This window comes from Cervus canadensis, chromosome 1 (assembly GCF_019320065.1).
Source record: "Cervus canadensis isolate Bull #8, Minnesota chromosome 1, ASM1932006v1, whole genome shotgun sequence".
Lineage (NCBI taxonomy): Eukaryota > Metazoa > Chordata > Mammalia > Artiodactyla > Cervidae > Cervus > Cervus canadensis.
Window position 1 is genome coordinate 122,560,846 of NC_057386.1, and position 14,784 is coordinate 122,575,629.

Sequence of the window (14,784 nt, forward strand, 5' to 3'; positions counted from 1 at the left end):
GATGGCTGGGAAATTGGGAAGTGGTAGCTGCTACTCACCAATCAGTATAGAAGTTTTCCAGTATTCTAACAGCTGGGGAAGCTGTATGAATAAGTGCCAGATGAATGACATTTTGGCTTTGACGAAAGGGTGAACAGGTCAGCCAGGGTCCCTGACCTTCTAGCATAAGAAGCAGACAATCTTTTTCTGTCATAGACCAAATAATAATTTTAGGACTTGTAAGTAATATGCTCTCTGTCCCAGCTACTCAGTTCTGTTGTTATAAAAGCAGCTACAGACAGTAGTAAACAAATGATTGTGACTATGTTCCCTACAAACTTTGTTTACAAAAATGGCAGGCTGGATTTGGCCTATGGGCCATAGCTTGCAGAGACCCCTGTTCCAATGGATGAGACAGATGTACCTTTTCATCCTTTCAGCATGCAAATATTTATTTCATACCATTTACATGACAAATATTGCATTGGGCAGTGGTATACTGTGCTGAACAAGATAGATAATGGTCCCTGCTCACATAGCACTTATACTCTAATGGGAGAGGCCAAATCATTCTTTTCAATATGCTATGGTAAATATTAAGATGAAAGTTATCAGGAACTACAGAAGAGGAAGTTAACTCAGACGGGGAGTTCAGGGAAGACTTCCTGGAGGAGGTGGTAACCATGCCACTGGCTCAGATCAGCCTGGGAAGCCATGTCTTTCCTTATGCGTTGTCATCTCCAGCTCTTCCCTTGTGTCCCCCAGGCTCAGAACAGCTATGAGGATGGAGACATCGAAGGATCCAAGCGGCTTGGAAGGAATGCCAAGTGGGTGGCCGTTGCCTCCATCATTATTGGCCTTCTCGTCATTGCTATTTCTTGTACAGTTCACTTCACATGGAAGTAGGTAAGCTTTTTTGGTTTTTTTAATATTTATTTTTATTTGTTTGGCTGTGCCAGGTCTTAGTTGCGGCACATGGAATCCATCTTTGTTGCAGAATGTGGGATCCTTAGTTGCAGCATGCAAGCTCTTAGTTGTGGCATGCAGGATCTTTAGTTGCAGCATGCGAAATCTAGTTGTGACAAGAGGGATCTTTAGTTGTGGCATGTGGAATCTTTAGTTGCAGTGTGTGGGATCTGGTTCCCCGACCAGGGATCAAACTCAGGCTCCCTGTATTGGGAGTGCAGAGTCTTAGTCACTGGACCTCCAGGGAAGTCCTCTAAGGTGCCTTTTCTTGAAAAGCCCCCTGGAATCTGCTAGGATAGGTTAGATTGTGCTCCAGTAACAAACAGTCTCAAACAAAAGAGTTTTCATTTTTCCTCACTGCTATTCCATAGGCCACGTGGGTTTGTGGAAAGTCTCTCCTCCACACAGTCCCTCAGGGTCCAGACTACACCAACTTGTAGCTGCTCTGTCTGAAACAGGAGTCAACAAACTTCTCCTGTAAAGGGCCAGATGATAAATATTTTAGGCCACTATTAGCATCTCAGTTGCAACTATTTAACTCTGCCATTTTAGCATAGAAGCAGCCATATCCAATCTGTAAATGCGTTAATGTGGCTGTGTGTGATAAAGCTTTATTTATAAAAACAGGGAGCTGGCCCACAGCCCTTTGTTTTCCAGCCTCTGATCTAGAACATGCGGGCTTCTCAGGCTGAGACAGGGAAGAGGAAAAGCCAGAGCATCCCACATGGGTTTTCACTGCCTCAGCCCTGGAGCGGTACTTGTCGCTTACGCTCATAATCGATCAACTAACACCAGTCACACAGTTCCACCTAACTGTAAGAGAGTGGGAGATACATGACAAGAAGTGGAGCTTTACGGTTATCACTTGCTCTGCCTTAGCGTCTAATCTGCTAAATGATTTCCTACATGACACTGCACCCAACTAGCCTAACTGTTCTTAGTTTAAGAGCAGAAGGGTCTCTACCTGTGTCTGGTATTTTCAGCTCTCATCTCACAAAGAGGTGATGTTTCTCTCTGGATCTGAACAAATTTATTCTGATTTCTCCAGCCAGCGGAGGTGGGCTCCATCCGCTAGAACCAATGATATTTTCCGTGAGAGTTTTGCCAAAGGGCAAGGTGGTGTGATGGACAACCAGGATCTGGGAATGACAAGCCCAGATTCATCTCTGTCTCACTGTGTAACTCCTGGCCAAACAGATAAGAATTCAGAAATCCTTCCACTCTTCTCTCATAGCAGCACTGTTCCTCCAACACCATTTCTCTCAAGCTGGGAAGATCAGTCTTTTTGACTGATCTTTTTGACTTGGTTTCAAGAAGGGGCCCATTGAGTGGGTATGGGAGGAAGGGGACACCTTTTAGATCAGCCAAACTCACCTTGGCAACCAAGAGGGTAGTGGATGTCCCAGTGGGTCAACTTCCTATCAGACAAGCCAGATCCATGAGCAATCAGGGGCTGTTGGATGGAGGAGGAGATATCAAAATAGGAAGTGTCATAAAGGAAAAAATTGATGGCTTTGACCAAAAGAGAGGGGAAAAGAACACTAAGATGTCAGAAGAACCTCAAAGTGTCTTGCCTACAAGATGGCAAATTGATGATGTTGGCCTATGAAGAAGACAGTTGAAAGATAGATGAGAACACACCTGACTTTACTCTTTAACGAAAGCATAATGTGCTTGCATGTGTGAGCATGGGGCCAAGGGGTGTAGGGTAACATGTACAGGCTTGGGACCAGACTTCCTGGACACAAGTACCCCCCTTTGCCACTTGTTTACTGTGAGACCTTCAGCCAACTGCTTGCCTCCCTCAACTTCAGTTTCTTCCTCTGTAAACTGGGGTTTATAGTTGTACCCATTTAATAAAACTGTTGTGAAGGTAATTGAGATGATGCCCAGAATGTGTGTAGGTTGGCATCTGTTCCTTCTCAGTGCATAAAGAAATACAAACCATTTGTTAATTATTACCATGATTATCAACATGACTGGAGGAAGGACCTCAAAGAGTTTAAGATGCTATTGAACTGAGTTCAGGGCTTTGAATAGATGAGCCAAACCTGAAGGACAGTGTTTCAGGGAAATAAGGCTAAGTCCTGGTGTAACTCCTGGGGACTTGTGAAAATACATACTGCCCAGATCAGTGTTTGAGCTAAGTGGTTATAATAATAATAGCAACTGACGCTGACTTAGAACTCACCATATGCCAGGTACTGTTCCATGCTCTCACATGAATTAAATCTCACTGAGTCCTCACAACAACCCCAGGAAGGTGATATTATCCCTATTTTTTGCAGATGAAGAAATGGAGGCTCGGAGAAATGAGGTGACTTGTCTGATACCTCACAATTAATTAGAAAAGACGGAGGGTAAGCCGAGGATAACCCGGCTCTGGAAAATATTTGTTGTTATTTTTTGCTGTCCTGGCTCTGGAAAATGTTTATTGTTGTTTTTTTGCTGTCCCTGCAGGCCTTAGCTGAGGCTTGCAGGATCTTTGATCTTTGTTGCAGCATGCAAGATCTTCTTTTAGTTGTGGCATAAGAAATCTAGTTTCCTGACCAGGGATTGAACCCAGGCCCCCTTCATTGGGAGCACAGAGTCTCAGCCACTGGATTGCCAGAGAAGTCCCTGGAAGCTGTTGTTAACCACACCACCTCACAACCTCTAAGCCAGCACATCCTTTCTAGTACACGCACTAACAAAGGCCAGTAGATGGCTCTTACCTTGGTTAACTCTAGAATTATTTCTATAGTGCTGGTGCCTTGAGGTTCCAACCCACCAGAAGAACATGATGAGTTAGGGCCAAGAGTAAGAAAATCAAAGGGCTGCAGGAGTGAGGCAGGGAACATATTATACACGCATGAAGCAGGTTGGTCGGGAACAGTGTGGACTGTGGTGAGAAGAGGAGCACAGTTTAAGGGAGCAGCCACCACTCTGCTCTTGTTGTCACCACTTAGAACACAGACCTCATGGGCCCGTTTTCCAAAAGACATTGGAAAGCCGGGTCTTTATTTAAAGTCTCCTGATTATTTTAGATGTTGACAACCAATTCACACAGTTTAAACACATGATGAGGGCCCCAAACAAAACAAAAACATACAAAAATCACACCGGCAACCTGGAGTTTCTGGTGGACAATTTGGCTTTCAAAGTTCAGTTTGCCTGTTAGGTTCCAGGCAAGAAGTTCCACTGGGGACCCAGAAGTCTTCCTCCATTGAGGAAGTCCTCGTGTGGAGGACATTCTTAATGTTTCTGAATGCAGGTGAAGCAGTGACGTTTGTATACTTGTGGCTGAGGTTTCGTTAGTAGTGGTCATGAGGGGTAGGAGAGGACGTCTCCTCTCCAGTGCTTCTCCCTGATGGGAAGTGTTCACAGTGGTGAGAGCCTGGCCCTCAGCACTCATTTTGCTAGGACTCAAATCCTAGCTCTACTGCCCAAACCACCCTGGCATTTTTTTTTAATATTTACTTTAGTCTTACCTATTTATTTGGCTGTACCAAGTCTTAGTCGTGGCACACAGGATCTTCAGTCTTCATTGCTACATGTGGGATATGTAGTTGTGGTGTGCAGGATTTTTTTTTTTAAGTTGTGGCTAGCAGCATCTTCTAGTTGTGGCCAACGGGATCTTGCATATGAACTCTTAGTTGTGGCACTTCTGTGGTATCAAAAAAAGCAAAAATGTTTTCCAGAGTTAGAATTCCATGGAGAAACTAAAATTTAAAAGCTTTATCATGTGTGTGTGAGCATATGTATAAGAGACAGTAAGAAACTAGACCTCAGTGAATGAAATCAGTTCTGTTTTCCATTAAGACCAAGAACAAGACCTGATTTCTCGGTAATCCTTTGAAATAAAATTTCCCAGCCTGGCTTACTGGAGAAATTGAATCACATTGTGGAATTACTAAAGTAGAGGTTCCCAAACTTTGGGCTGCAGAATACTTACCTGGGGAGTTTTATTATTTATTTATTTTTCTTTTTCTCTAGCCTCATCTTCCATCACTCTCCCGCTTATACATTATTATAGAAGTACACTGGCTCCTCTTTTTTCCCATTTGCTTGAGTGCCCTATATTCTCTCACTCCCCGTGGGGCCTTTGTTGACACCATTTCTTCTGTCAATATTGCTCTTCTCTACACTTCTCTTTTCTAGTTGGCTTGACAGATTTCAGCTTAAGCCACTTCTTAAAGGAAGCCTATTCTGACCTCCCAGAATTGTCAGCACCCCCACCCATTTGAATGATTTGATAGTATCCTATAGCTTTCTAACATGTTTTCTAACTACAATGGAATTAAATTAGAAATCAACAACAGAAAGAAATGTGGGGAAAGGAGACACCTGATTGTATAAGAAAACCAAGAAGAGGTGGTAGGGAATGGTGGTGGTGGTGGTTTAGTCACTAAGTCACATGTTCAACTCTTGTGACCCCATGGACTGTAGCCCACTAGGCTCCTCTGCCCATGGGATTTCTCAGAGAAGAATACTGGAGTGAGTTGCCATTTCCTTCTCCAGGGGATCTTCCCAACTCAGGGATAGAACTTGGGTCTCCTGCATTGCAGACAGATTCTTTACATGGTGGTGATGATGGATAGGATGCTTATATCTTATAAATCAAAAGGAAGAGACTAGTTCAAGTAGTAGGGACTTGTCTTGAAAGGTTATTACTGAACGATGAGACGTGGGATTCTTGGCCTCCGGAGGAGATAAATTCAATCCGGGGCCAGAGACGAGGCTGGATCGCTCAGAGCTTTTGTGTAATAAAGTTTTATTAAAGTATAAAGGAGATAGAGAAAGCTTCTGACATAGGCATCAGAAGGGGGCAAAAGAGTACCCCTACCTGGGGAGTTTTAAAAGAGACATCTGAACCCTACCTCAAAGGATTCCAACTTACTGAGTCAGAAGCGAAGACCAAGAATCTGCATTTTCAAGCTCCCCGCTCCCTCCCAAAGACTCTGCTGCAGGTGATTAGAACACTCTGCCAGACTTCCTTCCTCCCAAATCGAAAAGGAAGAACACATTAATAGCACCAGCCATTAACAGACTGGTCAGTTTTCATTTACATCAGCAAAGTCGTCATCCTAACATGTTATATCAGACTCAAGGCCAAGGACGGGAATCATTTTACCACCCAGAAGGTGTACCCGCAGAGAGACTCTTTTGTAACAATCAAAGCAAGGACCTCCGTGGCACGGCTGGGAAAATCTGACTTTAGAGAAGGCCTAGCCTAGAGGCACGACCAGAAGCTTTGAGTATGTCAGTTTTCTGTATTTCATTAAAAAAAAAAGTCTGAAATCTCTTACTATCTTTTAAAACTTGTTAAGTCCTGCCTTTAAAAAAAGGGCTTCCCATGTAGCTCAGTGGTAAAGAATCTGCCTGCCAATGCAGGAGACTCAGGTTCAATCCCTAGGTTGGGGCGATCCCCTGGAAGAGGAAATAACAACCCACTCCAGTGTTCCTGTTGGGATAATCCCATAGACAGAGGACCCTGGTGGGCTACAGTCCACGGGGTCACAAAGAGTTGGACAAGACTGAGCACACATGCCTTTATGTGTGTGTATATATGTATATGTGTGTATGTATGTGTGTGTATATATATATTCCTTACCCTTATTAAGAAAACTATAACCAATCTCTTTCTCTCTCAAATGACTGAAATCTCTGGTCATGATAGTCTTCACCCAAGCTCATATGAAACTCTCATTCATCCTAATTTTTTTTCCTTCCAGCTTTATCGAGATTTAACTGACATACAGCACTATGTAAGTTTAAGGTGTGCAGCACAATGAGTTGACTTACATACACCATGAAATGATTATCACAGTAAGCTTAGTGAACACCTATCAGCTCATATAGATACAGAAAGAAACAAACTTTTTTCCTTGTGATGAGAATCCTCAGAATTTGTTCTTTTAGACCACTTTCATATATAACACACAGCAGCATTTGTTATATTTATCGCATTATATATTACATCCCTAGTACTTATCTTATAAATAAAGTTTGTACCTTTTGACCCCCACCATCCAGTTATCCCTCCCCTCAGAACCTTCCTCCAGTAACCACAAATATGATCTCTTTTTGTATCACCTATCCTAATTTTACAGAGTATCTCTGTAAGTCATGTGGTGGTTGGAGCAAAGAAAGCTAAGAGTTTGATGACATCAAATCTGTTAGAACTGGGAATTACTGAACTCAAATTTATTCAACAGTTTGAGATAGAATGCTGAGCTGGCAGGAGAGAAGTGCTCTGTTCATATGGAATCAGAAACTTGGAGTCTCTTGGAGTTATCAAATTCCCTGTTCACAGGTTGCTAGGGAAAGTAGAGAAATGAATCACAGAGGTGAAACATTTAAATACTGCAGCCATCTGTTTATTGATCCTGATTTTTCGCATCCTCAGCCAAAAACAACAAGTCTGTAGACTTTTACTTTCTGTTGGCATCTGAGGATTCAAGCAAGATTAGGTTATTCTTGTCATGTTTCACAAAGCACAGGTCTCACCTGTGACAGATCCAGCAGGGATGCTTGTGAAAATGCAGATTCCCAGACCTGCAATCAAAATTCCGAATGGCTCTGAAACATGCATTATCACAGCATTGCTAACCCGCAAAACCTAGTTCTAAGTATTGTCATGTTGTAAAAACTCTGCACTAAAGCTTTGCATCTAATGGTGAACATTCTTTTTTTTTTTTTTAATTTGACTGTGCCATATCTTAGTTCTGGCATGCAGGATCTTTTCTTCTTTGCAGCAACAGGGCCCTTTAGTTGTGGCATGCAAATTCTTAGTTGCAGCATGTGGGATCTAGTTCCCTGATCAGGAATCAAATCCAGGCCCCCTGCATTGGGAGTATGGAATCTTAACCACTGGACCACCAGGGAAGTCCCTAATGGAGAACAGTCTTATGTATTAATAGGTAGATGTAGGCTGCAATGTAGGACTTTTTCACATTTCTAGGCCAGCTGGGAGAAGCTTCAGTGATTGCTACTTCCCCTGCCCTACCTCCTAGAAAGTTTACACATCTCGCAAGTCTCCTCTTTCTTCTCTCCTTGTGATCATGCTCATGGTCACGTGTCTGATGCTTGGTTGAATTCAGTGGAACTCCTTTAGCACAAAATCAGTTGACCAAACCTGGGTGTGAGGAAGACCAGTGTTGTCTGCCACAAATACAATAAATGACAACCAGTGGAGCTGCTGCTTACTCGGGTGAAGTTATAACATCAGGGCATAAGGTGAGCTTTGAATAATCAAAATTAATCTTGGATATATATATATCAGAGGGTGCCCTATTTGAGAATCACACAGCGTCTCCTGATCAGCCCAATATAGCCAGTGTTCCCTCCAGTGTGGGGACGGATGGTGTTCCTTGGGGCGAACACCAGCTGAGGTGGTTGGCTTTTTAGGGCTCATGTCATATGTTTAAACATTGGAACCACATTCTGAGCTCAACAGGAGTCCTATACCCATTGATACTCATAAGCATCGAGCAGCCTGGTGGCCAATATCTCCATTTCAACAGTTGCTTTTTTTCTCTTTGAAAAATATGAAAGTTTATTTCTGTAAGTTAAATACACATACATTGTACTTCCACTGACTTTACATACCTGGGTGGTCTTGTAGGTACCTAAACAAGCAAGCACACTCCCACCACGTATTAAAAATGCTTGCTTGTCATTCTTAGCAATAAGAGACATCATGTTCCAAAGTTCCATTAAGGAAGAACTTGACTTCTAAGGTTAAGGATCCCATAACTGTCTCCCATTAGCAGGTTCAGAGTTAGCAGATATGAACCCATTCTTTACTGGTAAAGCTTCTACATTATAAGGAGACTGAAAAGAGTTCTTCCTGACCTCAGCATATCCCCACTTTGCATTAGAAGGGAAGTAAGAAGAAACATCATTAGGGATAAGAAGCACGAAGCTGCTCTTACAAAAGCATGAGAGCAAATCTCTCTTATTCTTTGTATTATTGGCTGATGTAAGGCTTCCTTCCTGGCAATTGTTTTGCACAGATGTGTCTTCAGAGAATTTTTATGATTCCATGATGAAAAATGGGAAACATTACCTGTTTCCTGAAGATCAGAAAGCCCTTTCTTTGTTGGTTCAGATAAGTTGAGATACAGATAAGTCAGACCTAAGTCATCAACAGTGGAAGATTTTTGCTTTGAAAAGGATGTAAGATGGTGGGATATTGATGAAGAAGTCAGAATAAACATGAAAAAGATGTTCAAAAAAAAAAGAAAAAATTTGAAGGAAGACTGAAGAAGTTTTTTAAAAAGTAAACAAACAAAAAAAAAGATGCTCAATCTCTCCAGTAGCTGGATAACTCAAATTAACAGTGAAATACTAGATGTCCATACATCCACACACACGTGATAATATCAAGGTTGGTGAGAGTGTGGAGACCTGGATACCACATTGTTGGTGGAGCAGTACATTGGGACAGTCTTTCAGAAGGTCATTTTCTAAAATCTGTGTGCCTACTTGCCCAGCAGTCTACTTCTCAGTGTCACAAAAAGGCACCTAAAACAGTAATTCTCCTCCCTACACGTGAAAATCCCCAATGCCCAGGGCCCACCCTGGACCAGTTAAATTAGAATCTCCAGTGATAGGGCAGGGTATCAATAGGTTTTAGGGTCTTCTAGATGTTTCAAATGTGAAGCCCAGGGATGAGAACCAAGGATGTGCAATGATGCTCATGGCAGCTCCACTTGAAAAAGAGGAAACCTTGAACCATCCTAAATGTCCAAGAGCGGGAGAACAGTTAAATACACACTGGTTCATTCATAGGATGAAATACGACACTGCAATTTAAATGTGAAAATACCTCCCTTACTATGGCTTTATAAGGCCCCAAAGGATCTTGTTTCTGCTTCTCCATCCACATCTCCCAGCCCTTACTCCCTCCCTCCTCTGCTTCAACTGCACTGAATTCCTCTTCTTTGAGCAACACAAGCATGCCACCGGGCCTTTGCACTTGCTGGTCCCTCTTCCTGGAATTGTATCCCTCCTTTGGAATTTGCATGGCTTGTTCCCGTCTCTCCTTGAGATGCTCTATCTAACTACAGCTGTGATTTAAATGTAGAGGAAAATGCCTGGAGGGTGCACCCCAAATGTTAACAGTGCTGCTAACCCTTGAGGAGGAGAGTAAGATTCAGAAAGCCTCAGGGGCCATGATTGTGCCTACATCTGTATCAGCTGGATTTTTGCATGTGCAACATGTAAAACATGTTTCCAAGTAATACATTTTTCAAAAAGAAGCCAGTGCTTAGATTCCAAAGTGTGCAGAGCTGCTAGTCCATGTCAGCACTGGGTGAATTAGACTACTAGCCATTGAAGAAGGAAGCCCTTGCTGAAGAGGCTCTCCTCTCTCTCCTCTCTCTCTCCTCTCTCTCTCTCCCCCGCCCGCCCCGCCATCTGTTGGTCTGTCTCTCTCTCTCACTCACTCTGTCTCTTTACACACAGAGCCTGAACAGCCAGCAGTCAGCCACGAGCATGGAGGATGGACCTCATTCACACACACCCCAGAGGAGTTTTTGAGGAATGGATCCTTGACTTCAGACTGAGATCTTTTCCTCCAGGGCTCTCCAGCGGCAGGCCCCTGGCAAATGAACTCAAACCAGAAAGAACAGCAGCAGCAGCAACAAAGTCCGAAATTTAGGAAACCCAGGCAGCAAAGCCAGATCAGCTGAAGCCGTTGATTTTTTTTTTTTCTTAAGAAAATCAAGCCTCACTGTCTCAGTATATCAAAAGCCGTTGTGTCCATGTGTGCATTCCTCTTCTCCAGAGATGAGCCTCAGAAAATCTTCGTTGCTTTTAATAGGGGAAGAAGTCCAGATCTGGGAGGAGAGGGAAGCTTTGGGAAGAGTAAAGGATGCTGGTTTGCAACGTGGAGCACATTTGTAGCATATTTAAAGTCATTGAATAGAGCTGAATTTGTGCCTTGTTTCCTTTCGTTTTCACATGTCATAGCTTCACTTTGGCCTTTGGTAGCTCCTCCTCCATCAGCTCCATTCCGTCATCAAAGGGGGATGAAGGAGCTCTCAGGTCTTTTGCCTTAGTCTCGCCTGACTCCGTCTCCTTGCTTGCATCCCCCATGGGTCAACTTGACCACAATCTCATTTGTCACCTCAGACAGACTCTGAGAATTTACTTGGTGGTCAGTCCTTAAGTACATGGGCATCCTTCCCATCCCAGTTTTGAGAATATACTGCCTGTGTTTAATGAACTTACTTCAATCTCTCTCTCTCTCTTTAGCAAGTCTCAGGCAAGATCTTTGATTTTCCTGGATGCCACCTGGAAGTGCCACCCACTGTATTTATTTTTCTGTCAAATATAAACCCTGTAGGTGTGACCACTGGTTTAACAATGCCACCATTATTCTGCCTGCCAGAACACGCTAACCCCGTGTGCAAGACATACCACTGGTGGTACACAAAGATAACTTTTAAGTCATTTGCAGCCACAAGATTAAATGTCACTGAATCACAAAGAACATTTGCACTTTTCTTTTTCAATCCTGATTACATTTCAGAGAAAGTCTCTGTTTAGTGCTCATGGGTCCTCAATATCTTTGTGATCCTTTGACTTTTTCCCCTTCTTAATAAAGAGCTGACCTCAGGTTCAAAGTCTTCTGTTTAGACAAAATTTAATTACTTAGTGGGTTTTATTTTCAGTCTGTGTATTTTATTACTTTCCATTTATGAGTCTCCACTTAGGGATATAATTTTCTGTTCAAATGCATTTACTTAAAAAAGGAAGTGGACTCCAAGAAAATATTAAGTGGTTAACACAACAGAGTGATAGGGGGTATATGTTAAAACTAACTTCAAGAACTAGTACTAGAAATCATGAAAATAACCTTCCTAAGCAAAAAAAAAAAAAGGCAGCTTATTCTAAGTGAATGAACAAGTGTCTAAATCAAAACACCTGCGTTTCAGTACCTCCTTTGCCACTATCTATCTATGCAAGCTGATTTTAGGCAAGTTTCTTAGTCTTCTGTGCCTCAGATTTCTTCATCTGGAAAATGGAGATAAGAACACCTGCCTACTTAGCTCAGAGTGGTCAGTGTGAGAATTAATCGCCATGATAGATACGATTGCCCTTGGAGGGAAAATTCTCATTGTTACACAAATACAAAGCATTGTTCTTAGATTATTGTGGATCTCAGGCATTTGGGAAAAACCCTGGACCCTCACAAAAAATAAACACGGGTGGACACCGGATTCCACCTGTCATTTCACCCAGACATCCGTCATGAGCCAGTACTTGTCCCAGGAGGACATGAACCAGGAATACCGATTCTTAGCACACAGAGATCCTAGCATCATTCCAGTAAATGGATCTTGATTTCTGTTCCACACACCTTGTTTTCTGTTTGTTTGTATTCGGCTTCCTGATTTTTTATCCAAATCAAATTAAGTGTTGCTGAGAGGCAGAATAAAAATGGTTTTAAGAAAGCTGGTCTACCATGGTGCATACATTGTGTTTTCTTGCAGTTCCCAACCTTCTTGAGACCTCCCGTAACCGTAACAGGCTCATTCATTCCAGCCTCAGGGAAGACCACAGAGAGGCTGAGGGTTGGGCAAAAGAAAGAAGTGAAAGTGAAGTCGCTCAGTTGAGTCCGACTCTTTGTGAGTCCATGGACTGTAGCCTACCAGGTTCCTCCGTCCATGGGATTTGCCAAGCAAGAATACTGGAGTGGGGTGCCATTTCCTTCTCTAGATCTTCCTGACCCAGGGATTGAACCCAGGTCTCCCACATTGCAGGCAGTCGCTTTACCATCTGAGCCACCAGGGAAGTCCGAGGGTTGGGCTAGCAAGGTATCAACTCATATCTAGCTTATGGCCTGAAGTGCCCTTCTAGGTGGCATCGAAAGTGTTGGCCCCACTAAAGTCAGAGAGCTCTGGGCTCAAGATGAGGGTCTGATTTTTTTTTTCCAGTCCCCCAAGTCCTGACAGAGTTTCAGTGTTGACAGAGTGAGGTGATGGTCTTCTTCTGCAGGACTCAGATCACCCCTGCTTCACTCTAGAAAGCACAGTTAGAAAATGGGTTGGCCAAGAGCCAGGGGACTGTTTCAGCAGACAGTGACCAAAAAAAAAAAAAAAAAAGTCTATAGCAGAGAGTTTACTTGTTCATATAGTTGAAAATGAAAATTCCAGAGATAACTTCAGGTATGGCTGGGTCTTGGTGTTCAGCATTGTTAAGAATATCTCCCTTATCTACTTCTCAGCTTCCTGAGCACATTTTGGTTTCACAGAGGCACAGCATCTGCCAGCATCTTCAGATTTCTTCCTACCAGCTAAGCAATGTCTATGGAAATAAAGTAACTCTGCCATAATAGTTACAAGGAGAAAAAAAAAGTTTCAATTTGAAGTAATGCATGATTGATCTGGAGCAGGAACCAAACCATTAGGATACCAGCCATTAACACACAAGTGTGGCCCTCCTTTCCAACACAGAGTGACACAGTGTCCAAGGCTGTGTGTTGCCCTCTCTGGCGGGAAATGAGTCACAATTCAGCCAGTGAAACAGAGGGTGAAGTCAACTCCACCCAAACTTTATGGATTGAGAGTGTGAGAAGGGTGGTTTCCCAAAGGAAAACCAAAGTGCTTTTTACCAGAAGAAAGGAGAGACAGATGCTGAACAGGAAAAAAAAAAAAAAAACAACCACTGTCTGCTTTAAGCAGGCTGCTTCTTACTATGCCTGTCACAAGCAGGGTAAAAGTCATCTGCTAGCTTTCCAGACAATTTCCCCGTTGTGCTGTCCCTCCCCTCCATTTCCTCATCAGATCTTTATTGACAGAGCACTTGTTCAACCATAGAAACTGTGCTAGACTTTGGAGATTCCAATAGGATAGAGACCCCTGGGAACAGTTATCAGGCTAGTGGGGAACAGGCACATAGAGAAACAGAAGGACATGTGAGAGTGCCAAGGCAGAGGTAAGGAACAGTGTCATGCAGTCCCTTTGCAGAAGGGAGCACTGACTGTCTCCGGGGGCGAAGCCTCAGGGAGGGAATGTCCCTGACCCGATGATCTGTGCTTTGCTAAGGGTGATTTGACTACAGCCTTTGAAGGGGCCCTGTCTTTACCCGCAAGTTACGGGCAGAAGCAGATGCAGACATAAAATTGCTGGCCTCAGCTCCTGAATCTCAAATTATCTCTGGCCCACACTATGACAGCTGCATTCAGCAAAATAGCGTTGTACATGTATCTTGATATGTAACCCTAGATTCAGGCTTCTAAATATAAGGGACTGTCTTGGGTTGCTGATTTTTTTTAAAACATTCTAAGATAGTGTCCACATTCATTGGTTACTGAGTGAGTGAGTGAGTGAAGTCGCTCAGTCGTGTCCGACTCTTTGCGACCCCATGGACTGTAACCTACCAGGCTCCTCCGTCCATGGAATTTTCCAGGCAAGAGTAACAGAGTGGGTTGCCATTTCCTTCTCCAGGGGATCTTCCTGACCCAGGGATCGAACCCGGGTCTCCTGCATTGCGGGCAGACGCTTTACCATCTGAGCCACCAGGGAAGCCCTCATTGGTTACTACCAATCCTTAAAAAAATTATTCATGGATGTTGAATGTTTGAGCCTGGAGAGTTACCCTATTAAAAATAGGTCTCTGGATCAAGACACTTTGAATTCCAGTTTGACAAATACAAAGATGCTTGATACCAAGGCATCACCCATCCATCCCTAGAGAAGGCCACAGAAAGAAGGAATTTCCTTTCCAATAGATTGATTGATTGATTGTTTCAACAGATTAATTTATTGAAGGTCAGGAGAGGGAAGTACAGAGTTGACTCAGTGCTTTTGTGTGTGTGTCAGGTAAACCTGCGTTTCATCTTGTGAA

The 14,784-nt window shown here is 43.1% G+C and overlaps 1 protein-coding gene across 2 annotated transcripts in view; it reads left to right on the plus strand.

Annotated features, from left to right (window-relative positions):
- Window positions 1-12,388, plus strand: part of TMEM233 (transmembrane protein 233) — a 46,020-nt gene extending 33,632 nt beyond the window's left edge. The window contains exons 2-3 of one of the 2 annotated variants that reach the window (XM_043440337.1): window positions 745-881; window positions 10,396-12,388. In XM_043440337.1, coding sequence (XP_043296272.1) covers window positions 745-881; window positions 10,396-10,402 — 144 coding nt within the window. In that variant the 3' untranslated portion in view covers window positions 10,403-12,388. Of the gene's footprint in view, window positions 1-744; window positions 886-10,395 lie in introns of both variants that reach the window. The other variant, XM_043440346.1, reaches the window with a different exon arrangement.
- The last annotated feature ends 2,396 nt before the right edge of the window (window positions 12,389-14,784 follow it).